Source organism: Polistes canadensis, unplaced genomic scaffold (assembly GCF_001313835.1).
Source record: "Polistes canadensis isolate GaletaPanama2010 unplaced genomic scaffold, ASM131383v1 scaffold_16, whole genome shotgun sequence".
Lineage (NCBI taxonomy): Eukaryota > Metazoa > Arthropoda > Insecta > Hymenoptera > Vespidae > Polistes > Polistes canadensis.
In genome coordinates this window covers 567,991-581,334 of record NW_014569563.1, presented here as the reverse complement: position 1 = coordinate 581,334, position 13,344 = coordinate 567,991, and the positions used below count along the sequence as shown (strand labels likewise).

The following is a 13,344-nucleotide window of genomic DNA, read 5'->3' as shown; positions in this document are numbered from 1 at the left end:
TCCTTTTTCAACAGCATGGGCAGACAGTTTCACGCAACACCTCACCTTCAGTATTCTTACGGGAAATTCTAAATTTGTAAAACGACGTGTGACTGAATGATAAAAGAAACTTCAGATGATTTCAAAAGGATATAAACGAGAATAGGATGTCCGAATGTATCGAATGCTTAGTATAAGATTCATATGATATATACTATAGAGATGCACATCCTTAACGTTCATTTTATTCGACTCGCGTAACTTTGTAAATCCTCTTAAAGAAATCTTAGTGTATCCCTCACCTTTCTTCTTTTCTAATAGACGTAACGATATTTTAAGGTTAACCTTATAACACACACCTATACGTTAGTATGTATACATTGTATATACACTTGAAGAAGGCTTTAACGATGCAACGTCGAACAGGCACGCGCAATTTATGGTAAGACGTGAAAACTGAATTCCAAGTTGGAAGCTGCTCTGCCATAGGAAGAAAAGGAGAAATGCTAGACTAGCATGCTCCTTGTTTATATATATATATATATGTATATGGCAGCTCCACGCTACATGTATTTACTCGAAGTATGAAGATATAATACATACGGGAAGAAGAAGAAGAAAAAGAAGAAGAAGAGAGATCAGCGTCGATCCGTGATAGAAATTCCATAGGAAGGGAAAGAATTTGGGGTGGTATCCTCGTAGACAAAATGCACGCACATATACAAAAGTAAATAAGTAAGTAGTACGTGCATCCGTATACACATAGAGGCGCGCGCACACATAAGAGACACACTGCAACTTCTGATTCTACGAATATCTTTTTTATTAAAGCGCTGTGGAAACTCAACGATGTTTTACAAGAGATATATTTACAGGTTCGAAAAACACCTAAATTATTTTTCTCTTTCTTTCTCTCTCTCTCTTTTTTCATAGCTCTCATGCGGTTATTACGACCCATTCCGACATGCTTTGCGACGATCTCTTGCGAAGCCCAACAAAATTTCACAAAGGATTCCTTTGAACGCTTACGAGAGACGTCGGGTAAAGCTCAAAAAGATGCTGTTTCATGTCTTAGCTCTCTTTATTTCTTTCTTTCTCTCTCTCTCTCTCTCTCTCTCTCTCTCTCTCTCTCTCTCTCTCTCTCCCTTTCACTCTTTCTATTTCGCTACTACGAAAAAAAACGCAACATTATCACAGTTTATCTGTATGTTCGAAACACCGTCGTAAACCACATTTAAACCACTCGAAGATCCTTCACAGTGGGCACAATTAAACGCACGCACATGCACACAAAACACACCTCTCGCTACGACGGACGCAGAAATCCAAAAGATCACGTCAAAGCGGCTCGAAAAAACGCACTCTCGTGGCGTACTCTCTCCGGGCAATAACAAACGGTGATATCTCGTGATGTGCATAATGCAAAACCGCCAATGATGACATTTCATAGATTTTAATAATTTTTTTTTTTTTTGTTAATTTACACATATATATATTTATATATATATATATATATTTATATTCATGTATTTATATATTTATATTTATAGACTCATATTTATATATTTATATACATATATATTTAGAGAGAAAGGAAAAAGAGAGACGAAGAATCTCCCTTGGAAAAGGATCGCTTAAATAGATCTGTATCATACACGTTTCGCTATGTACAAATAATGAAAAGGAAAGGAGGGGAAAAGTAGAGAAAGTGAGTGAGTAGAGAGTAAGATTGAGAAAAGGAGAAATGTCCGCTTAGGGATGAACAGCGGCACCGATCCGTTGTCCATAAATCGCGTAAGGCGAATAATAAGGACCAAGCGCGTTGAAGGCGCTGTAAGGTGAGGCTGCGAGAGATGCAGGCAAAGGTGCTGTGGGTGGTTTGCCGTAAGGGTGATATCTCGCACCGAGAGGGCTGAGAGAGGGTGCGGGATAGGAGGCACCGCTGGCACGGTGGAGGGCCGCCGCCGAGGGCGAAAGAAGCGGATGGGGGTGAGGATTTGCTAGAAGACTGGTGGGTTCCTGTGCACCAGCTGCTGCGGCCGCCGCCGCCGCTGCAGCCGCCGCTAGATTCGTGTGACTGCGGAGATGTTGTAGGAGCTCTTCGGACGTTGAAAATCGTTTGCCACAGAAGGAGTCACCAGCGATCCAGTTGCACACGTACGGCCTACCACCGGTAAGCGACGAAGGGTATGCGAGCGGGGGTGGTGGCATCGAACCTAACGAAGACAATGCCATTGCCAACCCGTATTTCTGATGATCGCACTGGGAACATCCACCTGGACAGACGGATGCGGCCCCGCCGGCAACACTCGCGGCACTCGCGGCACCACCACCACCACCTCCACCACCACCGGCAGTGCCAGCGGCACTCGCGGCACCCGCACCAGCGCCCATCATCAATTGGGCTCCGTGAACACTGTATTGACAGCCGGTGCAATAGGGATCCTTGCAAACTGGAACGAGGGCTTCGCCGCCGGCTGGTGTCTTCACTCGAGCGTAACTAAGGTACGGGTTGCCCGGTGACGGTGCGGTTGTAGGGTAGCCCAGAAGTGCGGCCGCGGCCGCGGCGTGGTGATGGGAAAACGGGGACGCGCCCGCAAACGGTGGCCTGAACGCTGGATTCTCAGCGATTCCGGGTGGACAACAAAGAGGATTTCCAGTAGTGAAACCAGGTATCGATGCTTTGTAAGCGGCCAATCCGGCCGCATCTTTTGCGTGACCGCCGCTAAGTATTTCCATGCCTGATCTGATTATTGGACTCGTTCCGTTATTTCGCGGTGACGCGTCAGTTTTTTCACGATCCCCAGGTGTTTTGCGATCGGATGCGGAGAGAACACTGCTGCTGCTACTGCTGCTACTGCTGCTGCTGCTGCTCGAAGAACCTACCGTCGCTTGACTCGACGGCGATGCTGATTTTCTGCCGACGGGCGTTCGACTACCCGACGACGAAGACGACGTTGACTTCTTCTCGTTCAGATTTCCGCCATTATTGTTATTGTTGTTATTGCTATTGTTAGAGCTCATGTTCTCTAACCCGTTTTCTTGACCGCCTACGCTGTGCACGCTAGCCTTTGACGTCGGCCTCCCTTCGTCTTGACCCGTCGAACTCTTCCTCGTGACTACGTTCGTCTCGTACGGTTTAAACGCTAAAGTTTTATTGTCCGACGGACTGCCTCGCGTGCTTCGTTCCAATTTAGCCGCCGGCGGAGACTTCGCATTGGAACCACCGATGCTGCTATTTTTTGATGTGTTTTTTTCCAATGGCGAGACCAAGGGCTTCGTCGGCGAGTCCGCGCCTATTTGACTGCATGTCTGTGCCAGGAGTGCCAAGGGACTTTTCTTCGCATCCAACTACAAGATAAAAACGAACCACGTTTTTCTTTTTTCTCTTATATGGTTTATTTACAAAATCTTAATAATCCGAGGGACTCGATAAACGATTTTATTTAACACTATGCATTCGTTCGTCATCTCCGAAACTATGCAACAATAATCATTTTTACCATTGACGTATTATTTCTAGTATAACGTAACAAATGTTTAGATAATTTATAATAGTCCAAGTTGTTCGAACTGAAGCACATTTTGTTACGACTATGCACGCAATAATATTGAACAAAAATCAAGTTAGATGTTCAAATAAGGAAATTTTTTATTAACGAATACAAGTTATTATGACAAATTTAAGAAATTATTATTCTTTTAAATTATTTTATCACGAGAGAGATTTTATTGACAAATTAATTCTCTCTGATCAACTAAAGGAATTGAAGAGTCAACAGAGCGCTTGCCGTCGGACACGAAAAGGCCGATCGATCACTATCCGCTTTTTCGACAAATATCCGAATGTATACGAAACTATTTCGTATTTTTTATTTAAATTACGTTGAAAATCGCATTCGAACTTGTTATCAAAGTATCTTAATAATTTTTTAAACTAATTTATAAAGGGTATTATATGAAAATGAAAATATTTTACGAAAAGTTGAAAACATCAAACCTCCATATAAACCATTGTTTGTAATATTTCTGAACAAACGATTTAGCAAGGCAATGGTTTTAACAAGTTAAATGATTAGAACAAATAAATTTTCTAGGAGCCAGGAATATCATATCTAAAAATTGACAAAATTTCTAATATCAGATTTCGTTTTTTCTACCCGATTAATTAAAAAAAATTGTAAATACTTTGAAAAACGAATCGTCATCGTTGCATCAAAGAAACTAGTTTCGATAGGTTTCATAAAACATTGTAAAAATCCAGAAGACGAGAAATTCACAACGGACGAAGTTTCAAGGTATCCGTCGGCTCGCGCTCATCACAACCAATATAATTATCGTCCGGAGTATGATTCTTCTCGTTGAAATTGAAAAACCCGTGTATTTTACGAAGACAGACGAATATATCTTACTAACCGTGGTTGGAAGCGGAGAAAGATAATCCGGCTGTAAGTACTGATTGTGTCCGGTAGACAGCATACCGCCTTCCTCGAGCACAACCATTTGGGTTAAGCACTTTTTTGTAAAGACAATTATTCACTGCACTAAATCACACAAATATCACACTTGGGTAAATAACAAGGCCCAAGAATAAAAAAAAAAACGATAAAAGTAACCAAGTACAGTGTAACGAATGAAACTCTTCTCCCGACTCGGTTGGTGGACGTGCGCTCACCGTATAATCGGAATACGGTGGCCCGTCGATCGATCCTCTCTCTCTCTTTCTCTGTCTTTCTCTCCCCCTAGGTATCTCCCTCTATCTCTCTCTCTCTGACGCGAATATAAGGACTTAGACACGAGCGACGTTCACAGTAGAAAATCCAGGAAAATAATGCTGGGACCGTCGGGCGAATCCTCGTCGAACGGAGCACTCGAAGCTCCTAACGCCGTCTCGCGGCGCTTTGGAAGGTCACTTCTATCCCCACCATCGTTAAAGAGGGTGCATAACCTGTGTATGTTATATGCGCCGAGCGTGCCCCCACTCCGCGGGCAAATGGGGTCTTGCAAGGGGAGAGGGGGAACGCAGTCGACGCTCGCAGCAATGGAGGGACCGCGGAGTGGGAAAGGTGGTGGTGCCGTTGGTGGTGGGGATAACGCGGTGGGGTTCGGCCCTGCGTGGGGTGTGGGAAGGCATTCTAATTCAACACGCCACCCATGATGTTGGCCCGACGATGACAGCTCCCATCCCGGCTTTGATATTTCACCGCTTTTACAGCCGTTCCCCTTCCACCGCTTCTCTCACTCTTTTCTTCCCCTCTCTCTCTCTCGCGCGCTCACCCCTCCACCGTTCTATCCTCGTCTCGATCCCGCTCACTCGTTTTCTCAGTCGGTCCTTGTCTCGCTAACTATATGCGGCACGGCGCTGCTGCCTCGACACGGAACCGTCGTCGTCGTCGTCGTCGTCGTCGTCGTTGTAGTCGTCGTCCCTGCCGCCACGGCAACCCGATATTTTATACCGTGAAACCTGTCTGTCTCTCCGGCCGGCCCCGCTTAATAAGCAGCTTTCAAAATAGAAATGTAATGGGTCGGCGGGGAGGGTCTCGGAGTGATTGATCGCTCGCTCAGCGACTTACCGACTACCAACCCGCTCCGAGGCTAACGAATGACAGCCACTTAAGCGCTGTTTGCCTACGGTTTTGTAAAAGCGTTTTAATTATCGCCCGGGCATTGCGCGCCTCGACTTTGCGGCGGCACCAGCACCTGCACCTCCACCACCACCACCTCCACCACCAGCACCACCACCACCTCCACCAGCGGTACTATCCATTCTTCGACGCTTCTCTCTCTCCACTTTCTTTTTTCGTTTTGCGAAGATGTTCTTCTTCCCTCTGGCTTCCGGACTTACTCTTCTGCTACGAGACGCGAAAAGAACTTGCGCGGCCTTTCGCATCGGTTACGATCAATTTTACGAACAGACGGACGATCGATCCCGACTGAATGGTTGCTGCATCCAGATCGATTAACGTTCGTGTTTCTTTTTTTCCTCCCGGGGAGTCCGATTTCTTTCCTTTTTTATATATATATATATATATATATTTTTTTTTTCTCTTTCAACCCGTCCATCTATCCGCTCTCTTGATCGATCACGACAAACGAGCGACTTTATCAATTTTCGATCTTTTTTACCTTTTCAAATAGATTATCCTTTCTAAGTCAAATAAGCTTAAAAGATTTAGATGAATATTTTGGTTGTTATTATTTATTATTGAAATAATATATTTAACGAAACGACGAACGTAATTCTTGTTCCCTTGCTCTCTTTTTCTGTATCCTCTCGAAACAGAATACGCGCAACCAAAAATGTCATCGGCTCGAACACGTTCGACTATCGATAAACGACTGAAAAAGAGAACACCGATCGGATTGCTCGATGCCGTCGCGTAGTACACCACTTATGTTCCTCGAAAGCTCGTTTCGTTTGGCCCTTCCGTTTTATAAAGCGCATCGAGAGTACCTATATCTATGTTCAGCAGGCACAGGGTATATAGAGTATATAGAATTTAACGATCATAAAATTCGATATTAGCTGTGCTCGATCGTAACAGGATGTAATTTCCTTGCTATTCGAGAGTGCTCGTGAGTCTCGCGTTTGGATGAAAGAACGGTGAGGCTGCTTACCTTTTCGCCGAGATAAACCGATCGGTGGTACAAGCTGCGTTACTGTGGTAATTGCTACGAATTATGACGCCATCCTGGTGCACGGCAACACGTATGTACATATATATATATATTGTACGTAAGTATGCAACAACCGGTAAACAATAATTAGCTCGAGGAACGCGACCGTACGGTATTCGAGAAACGTATAAAGCCGTTTTCTACTCAGCCACGCCATCCATATTTTATCTTGGAATTCTTTAACGATCCCGGGGATGTCATTAACGATTATAATATATCCTTGCTTCTGTCAACGAGCAGACGTTCGAAACGAATCGGATATGTACGTCTTCCTTTGGCAGCCAACATCGATTTTCCTTAACGAGCTTTCTGACGAGTCTTGCGTGACTTTTACGTTTCGATACTTTAACGAATTGTTTTTTCTTTTTTCTTTTTATTAACGCCAAGTATATTTTTACCCGTTACTTATTAGAACAATTATAATATCCAAAAAATATATATTTTAAATATATATTTAATTGAAAAAAAAGTATTCGATCGTATATATATATTGGATAGGAACATGGCTCAAGTTGTTTGATATTCTAAAAAACCAATTTCAAAGAAAATCATCCGAGTTACGTAGAAACAGATCGTTCTCGAATACGTTTCTCTCGGAATAAAAATCAAAGAAAGTGTTCCCGGGCTCGTTCGATATCTCGACGAGAAGAAACACCCGAAATCTCTGAATCGCGTAATATCCGAATCTTGGAATCGTTGGGCGGAGAAAAACGAGGAAACTCCTCTTGAAAGTCTCGTTTACTATGGCAAAGTCGTGAACGGCAATGGGTGTGGGGAATAAGGGGGGACGTTAGGGGATCAGGAGGAGGAAGAAGTCGAAGAAGAAGAAGAAGAAGAAAAAGAAGAAGAGAGGTCGAACGAAGTTACGGCGCCACTAATGCCACGACGGCGGATCTTTGACGTTTTGACACTGACGGATGAGTTTACGGCTAATACGGTTCCCTTTCATCTACGCCGCAGGCGCTCTTGAGAACGAACGAGAGAGCGAGAGAGAAATAGATAGAAACAGAGAAAAAGAGAGTAAGAGAGAAAGAGAGATAAAACACCCGTTCGAAGATTCCGTAATGTCGGCAGCTACCGCCCGCCGACAAAAGAATCGACCTGAAACGTGCCACTGACGTGCGTGTTTCGCGCGTAAACTATGTTGCCAAATAAATTATACCTCCGCGTGTTTTCGCAACGATTCGAAACATCGTTACGATCCCATATAGGACTGCTTTTCTTCGATCTGTCCAAGCTAATGTGGCAATAACGAGGAGCACGAGCTAATACCTTTTCCTTTCTGCCTATTCGAGAATGTTCCATATCTTTATTGTATTTGTATTTTCAAATTAAAAAAAAGAAACACCGATTTGTCAAACGTTATATTTAAATGTCATGGTAATCAATTTTTGTCCTCTATGTATTTACTTTTCTATTCATTTCAATGGTCTTTTGTATCAAACTTTAAAAATGATTTGTGTCGAACAAGTAATCATTTGTAAAATGGTATAATATCCTTTTTATTTTTTTTTACTTTTATACGTCGTATATTAGTAATCTGTAACTTAAAAAGAATAAATAAAAAATGATTTATACTGACCCGCTGTGATCGGGTAATTAGGCAGTTTAAAAAGTCAAAAATGTCATTTGTACCCTTTTGTTCAGCTCGTAAAATTTCTGACTACAAAGAGATTGTGAAGAATTCATTAGGTCTAAGAAAGTTGCAAAGGGCCAAGCCAAGGTAGCGCAATAAATAAAAATTTGACACACAAATAAAAAGAAAGTCTTTTTTCGGAAAGGAAAAAATGTCAAATAACATTTGGAAGATTTATTTTGACTGGTCCTTAATGTTTCGGGACATTGTCATAGTGTATCATGGGGTGATCTGAAGAAAAGCTTGAAAATGAGAACGGGCCAAACAAAAGGCACTAATAATTCAAACTTTTTCCGCTATTTAGATAATTAATTTGAATTTAATAGACTGTCCTATTCTTCGTTGACATATTTCAGATATAAAAAAGATTTCAAACAATGAATGAAAGTTGCCGAACAAATTATTCCGTAGCCCATAAATCGTCCATTGAATGTTTCCCATTGCTTTAACACGTTGAATGTCATAAGAGAATCACGTTAGTTCATAACTCTACAGGGATCACATCGTTGACTTTTGAAATTATTTAGAATAAAATCGAAAATACCTTTCTTTTTTCGTTTTTTTTGGAATACCGTATATGGGACTCTGCTGTATTATTTTTTACAAATTGTCCCCAAAAAATAAACGTAACAAAAAAAAAAGAAAGAATTTTATTTTGTAATAATTAATAATAAAATTAAAATAACCGATCAATAATAAAAAAAAAAAAACAAAAAACGGTTAAATTTGCGGAGAACTCTTCGAACAAACAGAAATCGATTGGTCATCAAAAACTGCAACAAGGACCCGTAATTACGATCGAGAAAATCTGTTATTTATGATCGTCATTCATGGAATTTCGAGTTCGTGTTAAACCGCAATTCCTTTTCGAGCGAGCTCCTCGTTCGGGTATGGCTTTTGTCGCTCATCTTTTTTTCTCGAACGATAATTCAACGAAGTCAGACGTCTTCAAATTCGTTTCGGGACAATAGATACTAGAGCGCAGGATAAAAGTGTAAAAATGCTGACAAGCGGATAATAAAGGTGGCAGTCAGTCACTTTGAGAGATGGCGCGGAACAAAGAGGGTGAGCGAGCAAGACAGCAAATGACGTAGCACCTATGTGAGAGAGAGAGAGAGAGCGAGGGGGTGAGAGGGGATGAAGGGACCGACCGCCTGTTCGGTGAGCCGTAAAAGAGAAAAAGATGGATGAACGCAAACGTAGTTGGCGTGCACGCCGGAGAAACAGAATTTGCGACAGGCAATAAATCATAGACGGTCTCTTCTTTCCACCCTTATTTCTTATGCACGGCAACCTCGTACGGAATGACAAGGAGGTATCCAACGTTATATACATATCGTCATCACCCAGAAGACCACGCGTGGTCATACGAGTTGAAGAAAACGAAATAATAAGAATGAAATGGGCTTTTGCAACAGCGTTAAAATTTACCCTTCGAGTAACGATCTTTCTCTTTCTTTCTTTCTCTCTTAGTTAGCGTCACTATAATAATTTGTAATTGAAATCGTAGACGAACAAAATTAACCGAGATTTGCCAACTTTTGTATGGATATTTTTCTTTTTTAATGGATATTATTTCTTAGGCAACAAGATTTACGTGACACGAGATAACGAAACAGATTTGCAATGCAACAACACTTTTCGATTTTATCTTTTACGGTACGCGAAGATAACCGGAGACGCGCGTAGAGAATTTATTATCGATATGGATCAACATAGAAACCTTATTTCGTTTCAGATTGAGTTAGGATAGAATAAGCGATGATGGCGAAATGAAATAAAGGATAATTAAAATCGTGACATTGAAAGAAACCGTAAAAGGTACCTGATTGCAAGAGTAGATTAATACGGTAAAAAATGATTAATCGAAACGGTTTATCTCGAGATGATAGAGCAACTTTCAACTTATCGCATCACGCAAGACTGAAAAATATATTCGTTATTTCAAAGGGGGGTTCATTCGTTTTGTCACCCTTCAGTAGTTCATATTCCTCTCGTACATATTCGTAATAAACTTCCAAATTATCGAGGGGTAAGAGACAGGTAAGAGAATATAAATATAATTCGACATGTTTATTACTTCGTCTATCTTTTCGAATATCCTAAACAGTCTCTATCAATAAAAAAAAAAGAAAAGAAAAGAAGCACCGAGAGGAATATTAAATCCAGTTGTATACGAATTGGTCGGGCAAACGTCCAAGTAGAAAAAGATAAGATTTTTAAATCCTATAAAAAGATAAAAAAAAATAAATCTGTATTATTTTGTCAAGGATCAAACGATTTCAGTAAAAAGGGACAGGGATGACAAGTAGTAAAAGAAAAAAAGGGAATAGAAAAAAGAAGACAATGGAGAAGAAGAAGAAGAAGAAGAAGAAGAAGAAAATAGCATAAATATTGTCGAGCGAACCGATATGAGTGGCTTTTCAGTTTGGTGGAAAGTACAGGAGAGTAGGAAGAATAAGAAGTTGAAGAAGTACTAGAAGAAAAAGAAAAAGAAAATGAAAAAGAAGAAAAGGAAGAAGTACCGCTACGTGATTCGATTTTACATCGGGCGAAACATACTTTGGCCCTTGTCAAAGTTACTCGGGTAGCAAGCGTAGAAAGATAGACCGAACGAATAAGGGGACGGATATATACGAAACGAGGAGTGGTGAGGGGGAGGGGAAGGGGAAGGGGTAGGTGGTAGTGGCCGATGCCGATGCCGATGCCGATGCCGGACCCGGTTCTTGTATTTGTCGAATACGAAGTCACGTACCGAATACATTATCAGATGGAATACTACGGTCTATGCATGCGAAGGTTGAAAAGCGGCAGACGAAGCGAAGCGAAGCGAGTGAGCGAGCAAAGCTGCCAGGCGAACGGATGGACGGACGGGACGCACGGGACGGATGGACGGATGGACGGACGGACGGACGGACAGACAGACAAGGCGGGTGACTATATTGATTGTGTAGCTGGCTGACAGCGACAGTGACATATGTCACCGAAGCTTCTCGTTATCGCTGATTTAAACATGAGCCAACGAGGCTCTTGCCGAGTTTGCCTCTGCTGCACCAGCAGCTTCCTATGGTTGCCTACGTCTCCATCCCCCGCAGTTTGTTATTGCCGCGCATATTTCTCCCCCGCATATTTTTTTCTCTCCCCCCCAAACGTATATCCTTACCTTTACTATTATATACCCTTTTGTAATATACACATATGCATCTATCTCATCTCGCTGTACTCGCTCAGTCCTTTCGTTATCCCCTCTCTTCTCTTTCCTCCCCCTCCCCTCCCCCCTCCCCGCCCACTCAGCTTTATTCATCATCTTTCGACGAATTTTATCCGATGAAATGTGTGTTCAATCGAGTATTTTAACAGAAACACAACCTACCGATATTGATCCTTGATTCGCGTTCGCGATAGTAAACGAGTCTTTTGAACGATATTTTTGATATATCGTTTCACTTTGATTCTCGTATTCGAGTATGCTTTGATCGTATGTATGTATGTATGTATGTATATGTACGTTCGATAAAAACGTTTAGGGTTTCGTAGGCGCGAACTCGTGAGGGTTCTTCGAAAAGGGTTGATTAATGGCATACTGTCGAAAGGATTATGTTAACGAGCGTCGACAACTTTGAAATCATTTGCAGATTTTGTTAATTAGCAGTTTAAGTAGGGTTGTTTGAATCGTTAACGAAGGTAAACGTCCGTGCGCGTAAAAGGAATATTTTTAAATCTAACTTTAAGAGGAAAAGAAAAAAAAGAAAGGAAGAAAGAAAGAAAGAACACATCGTTGAAATGCGAAATTCTCGATATCGAGTACTTCACGTACTAGCAGTTTGCTTTGTTTTTTCGCGTCTCGTATGTATGAACGCAGATCCTCTTACGTATTCAGTCTGTATACACCGGAATCAAATTTAAAAGTCGACGTGCTCTCTTTATATGCTCTCGGCTCTTTTGTATTTTTAAACCTTAGTTCACCGTCGTACTCGCGTTCCAATACTTTTTCCTCTCGTGCATTATTCTTCCTTTGGCGTACTGCATGACCAATTACGGAAACGGTATATATGATTTTTCAGTTCGTCAAATTACACGTTAAAACGCGTAGACAGATGTTTCTGATTCTTATTTTGTTTCAACTTTGATTAAAAATTTGATCCTACGTATTTTTCGATGCTGCTTATACTTTATCAAATGACACAACAGGCATTATATTATATTATATTATATAAAAGAATAACGCGTTTATCCTGACCAGTTTACTCGTTGAGATCGTTTGCGAGAAGCAAAAAAAAAAGAGATATATAAAATTGGAAGTAACGTCGCATCTGCGAGATGTCTCCTCTAGCTGATTCATAAGATCAATCCCCTTAGCCGTGAAACGCGTTCACCCGTCGAACAAAGAAAAAGTGAAAGAAAAAGGGGAAAAGAGAGAAGGAAGAAAGGAAGGAAGGATGGAGGGAAGGGTGGGAGGAAAGGAAGGGATGGTGATAAATGCAAAGCTCTGAAAAATGCAAAGCTCTGCCGTGGCGGCGTTTGGTCGTCGATCAATGCGTTCCGCATACGTTTCGAATCCACTCGGTAAAGGATGAACGATACATCACTCCTCGAGAGCTCGAAACGCATCGAGAAAGCTCCGACGCTCCTCTCTATTTCGCATTTCCGATTCGGGAAAGGATCGTTCGTCGAGAGGGGGAGAAGAGGGTCGGGGTAATGGCGTGCTCGCGCTTTCGTCCTCGTGATAAATCGGCTCGAGTTACCTTGGTATTAAGTGGGAGGTGAAATCCGATTGAAAAATAAAATGAGATTCTCGGAAGAAAATAGAAGAGAGAAAGAGAGAAAGAGGGAAAATAAAATAGGAAGAGACGGGAGGAGATTGTTGAGACAGCCTTAATTTCGATATTTTTATTTCGAAAAAGCCGGCTTCGTAGTCTCTACTTAAACGGCGCCTGGACTTGTTACCAAAGTTAGGGTAGCCGGTCCTCCGAAAAAAAGAGACGACTTTGCTAGCAAACTTTGATCGGAAACGATTTCAACTAGGATAATGGATCCCCGCCGCTTATGAC

The 13,344-nt window shown here is 41.8% G+C and overlaps 1 protein-coding gene across 1 annotated transcript; it reads right to left on the bottom strand.

Annotated features, from left to right (window-relative positions):
- Window positions 1–1,513: 1,513 nt before the first annotated feature.
- Window positions 1,514–5,411, bottom strand: LOC106793605 (zinc finger protein Noc). The gene is made up of 2 exons (XM_014760653.1): window positions 4,396–5,411; window positions 1,514–3,330 (listed from the first exon to the last, which is right to left on the bottom strand). The coding sequence occupies exons 1-2, from the start codon at window positions 4,480–4,482 to the stop codon at window positions 1,732–1,734; spliced, it is 1,686 nt and encodes a 561-aa protein (XP_014616139.1). The 5' UTR covers window positions 4,483–5,411; the 3' UTR covers window positions 1,514–1,731.
- Between the last annotated feature and the right edge of the window lie 7,933 nt (window positions 5,412–13,344).

What these genes read in the sequence shown, in the direction of transcription:
- LOC106793605 (XM_014760653.1), bottom strand. Translation starts at nt 4,482, where the DNA reads ATGGTTGTGCTCGAGGAAGGCGGTATGCTGTCTACCGGACACAATCAG. An exon ending in TTTCTCCGCTTCCAACCACG is followed by an intron (nt 3,331 to 4,395) that starts GTTAGTAAGATA and finishes TTTATCTTGTAG; the next exon opens with TTGGATGCGAAGAAAAGTCC.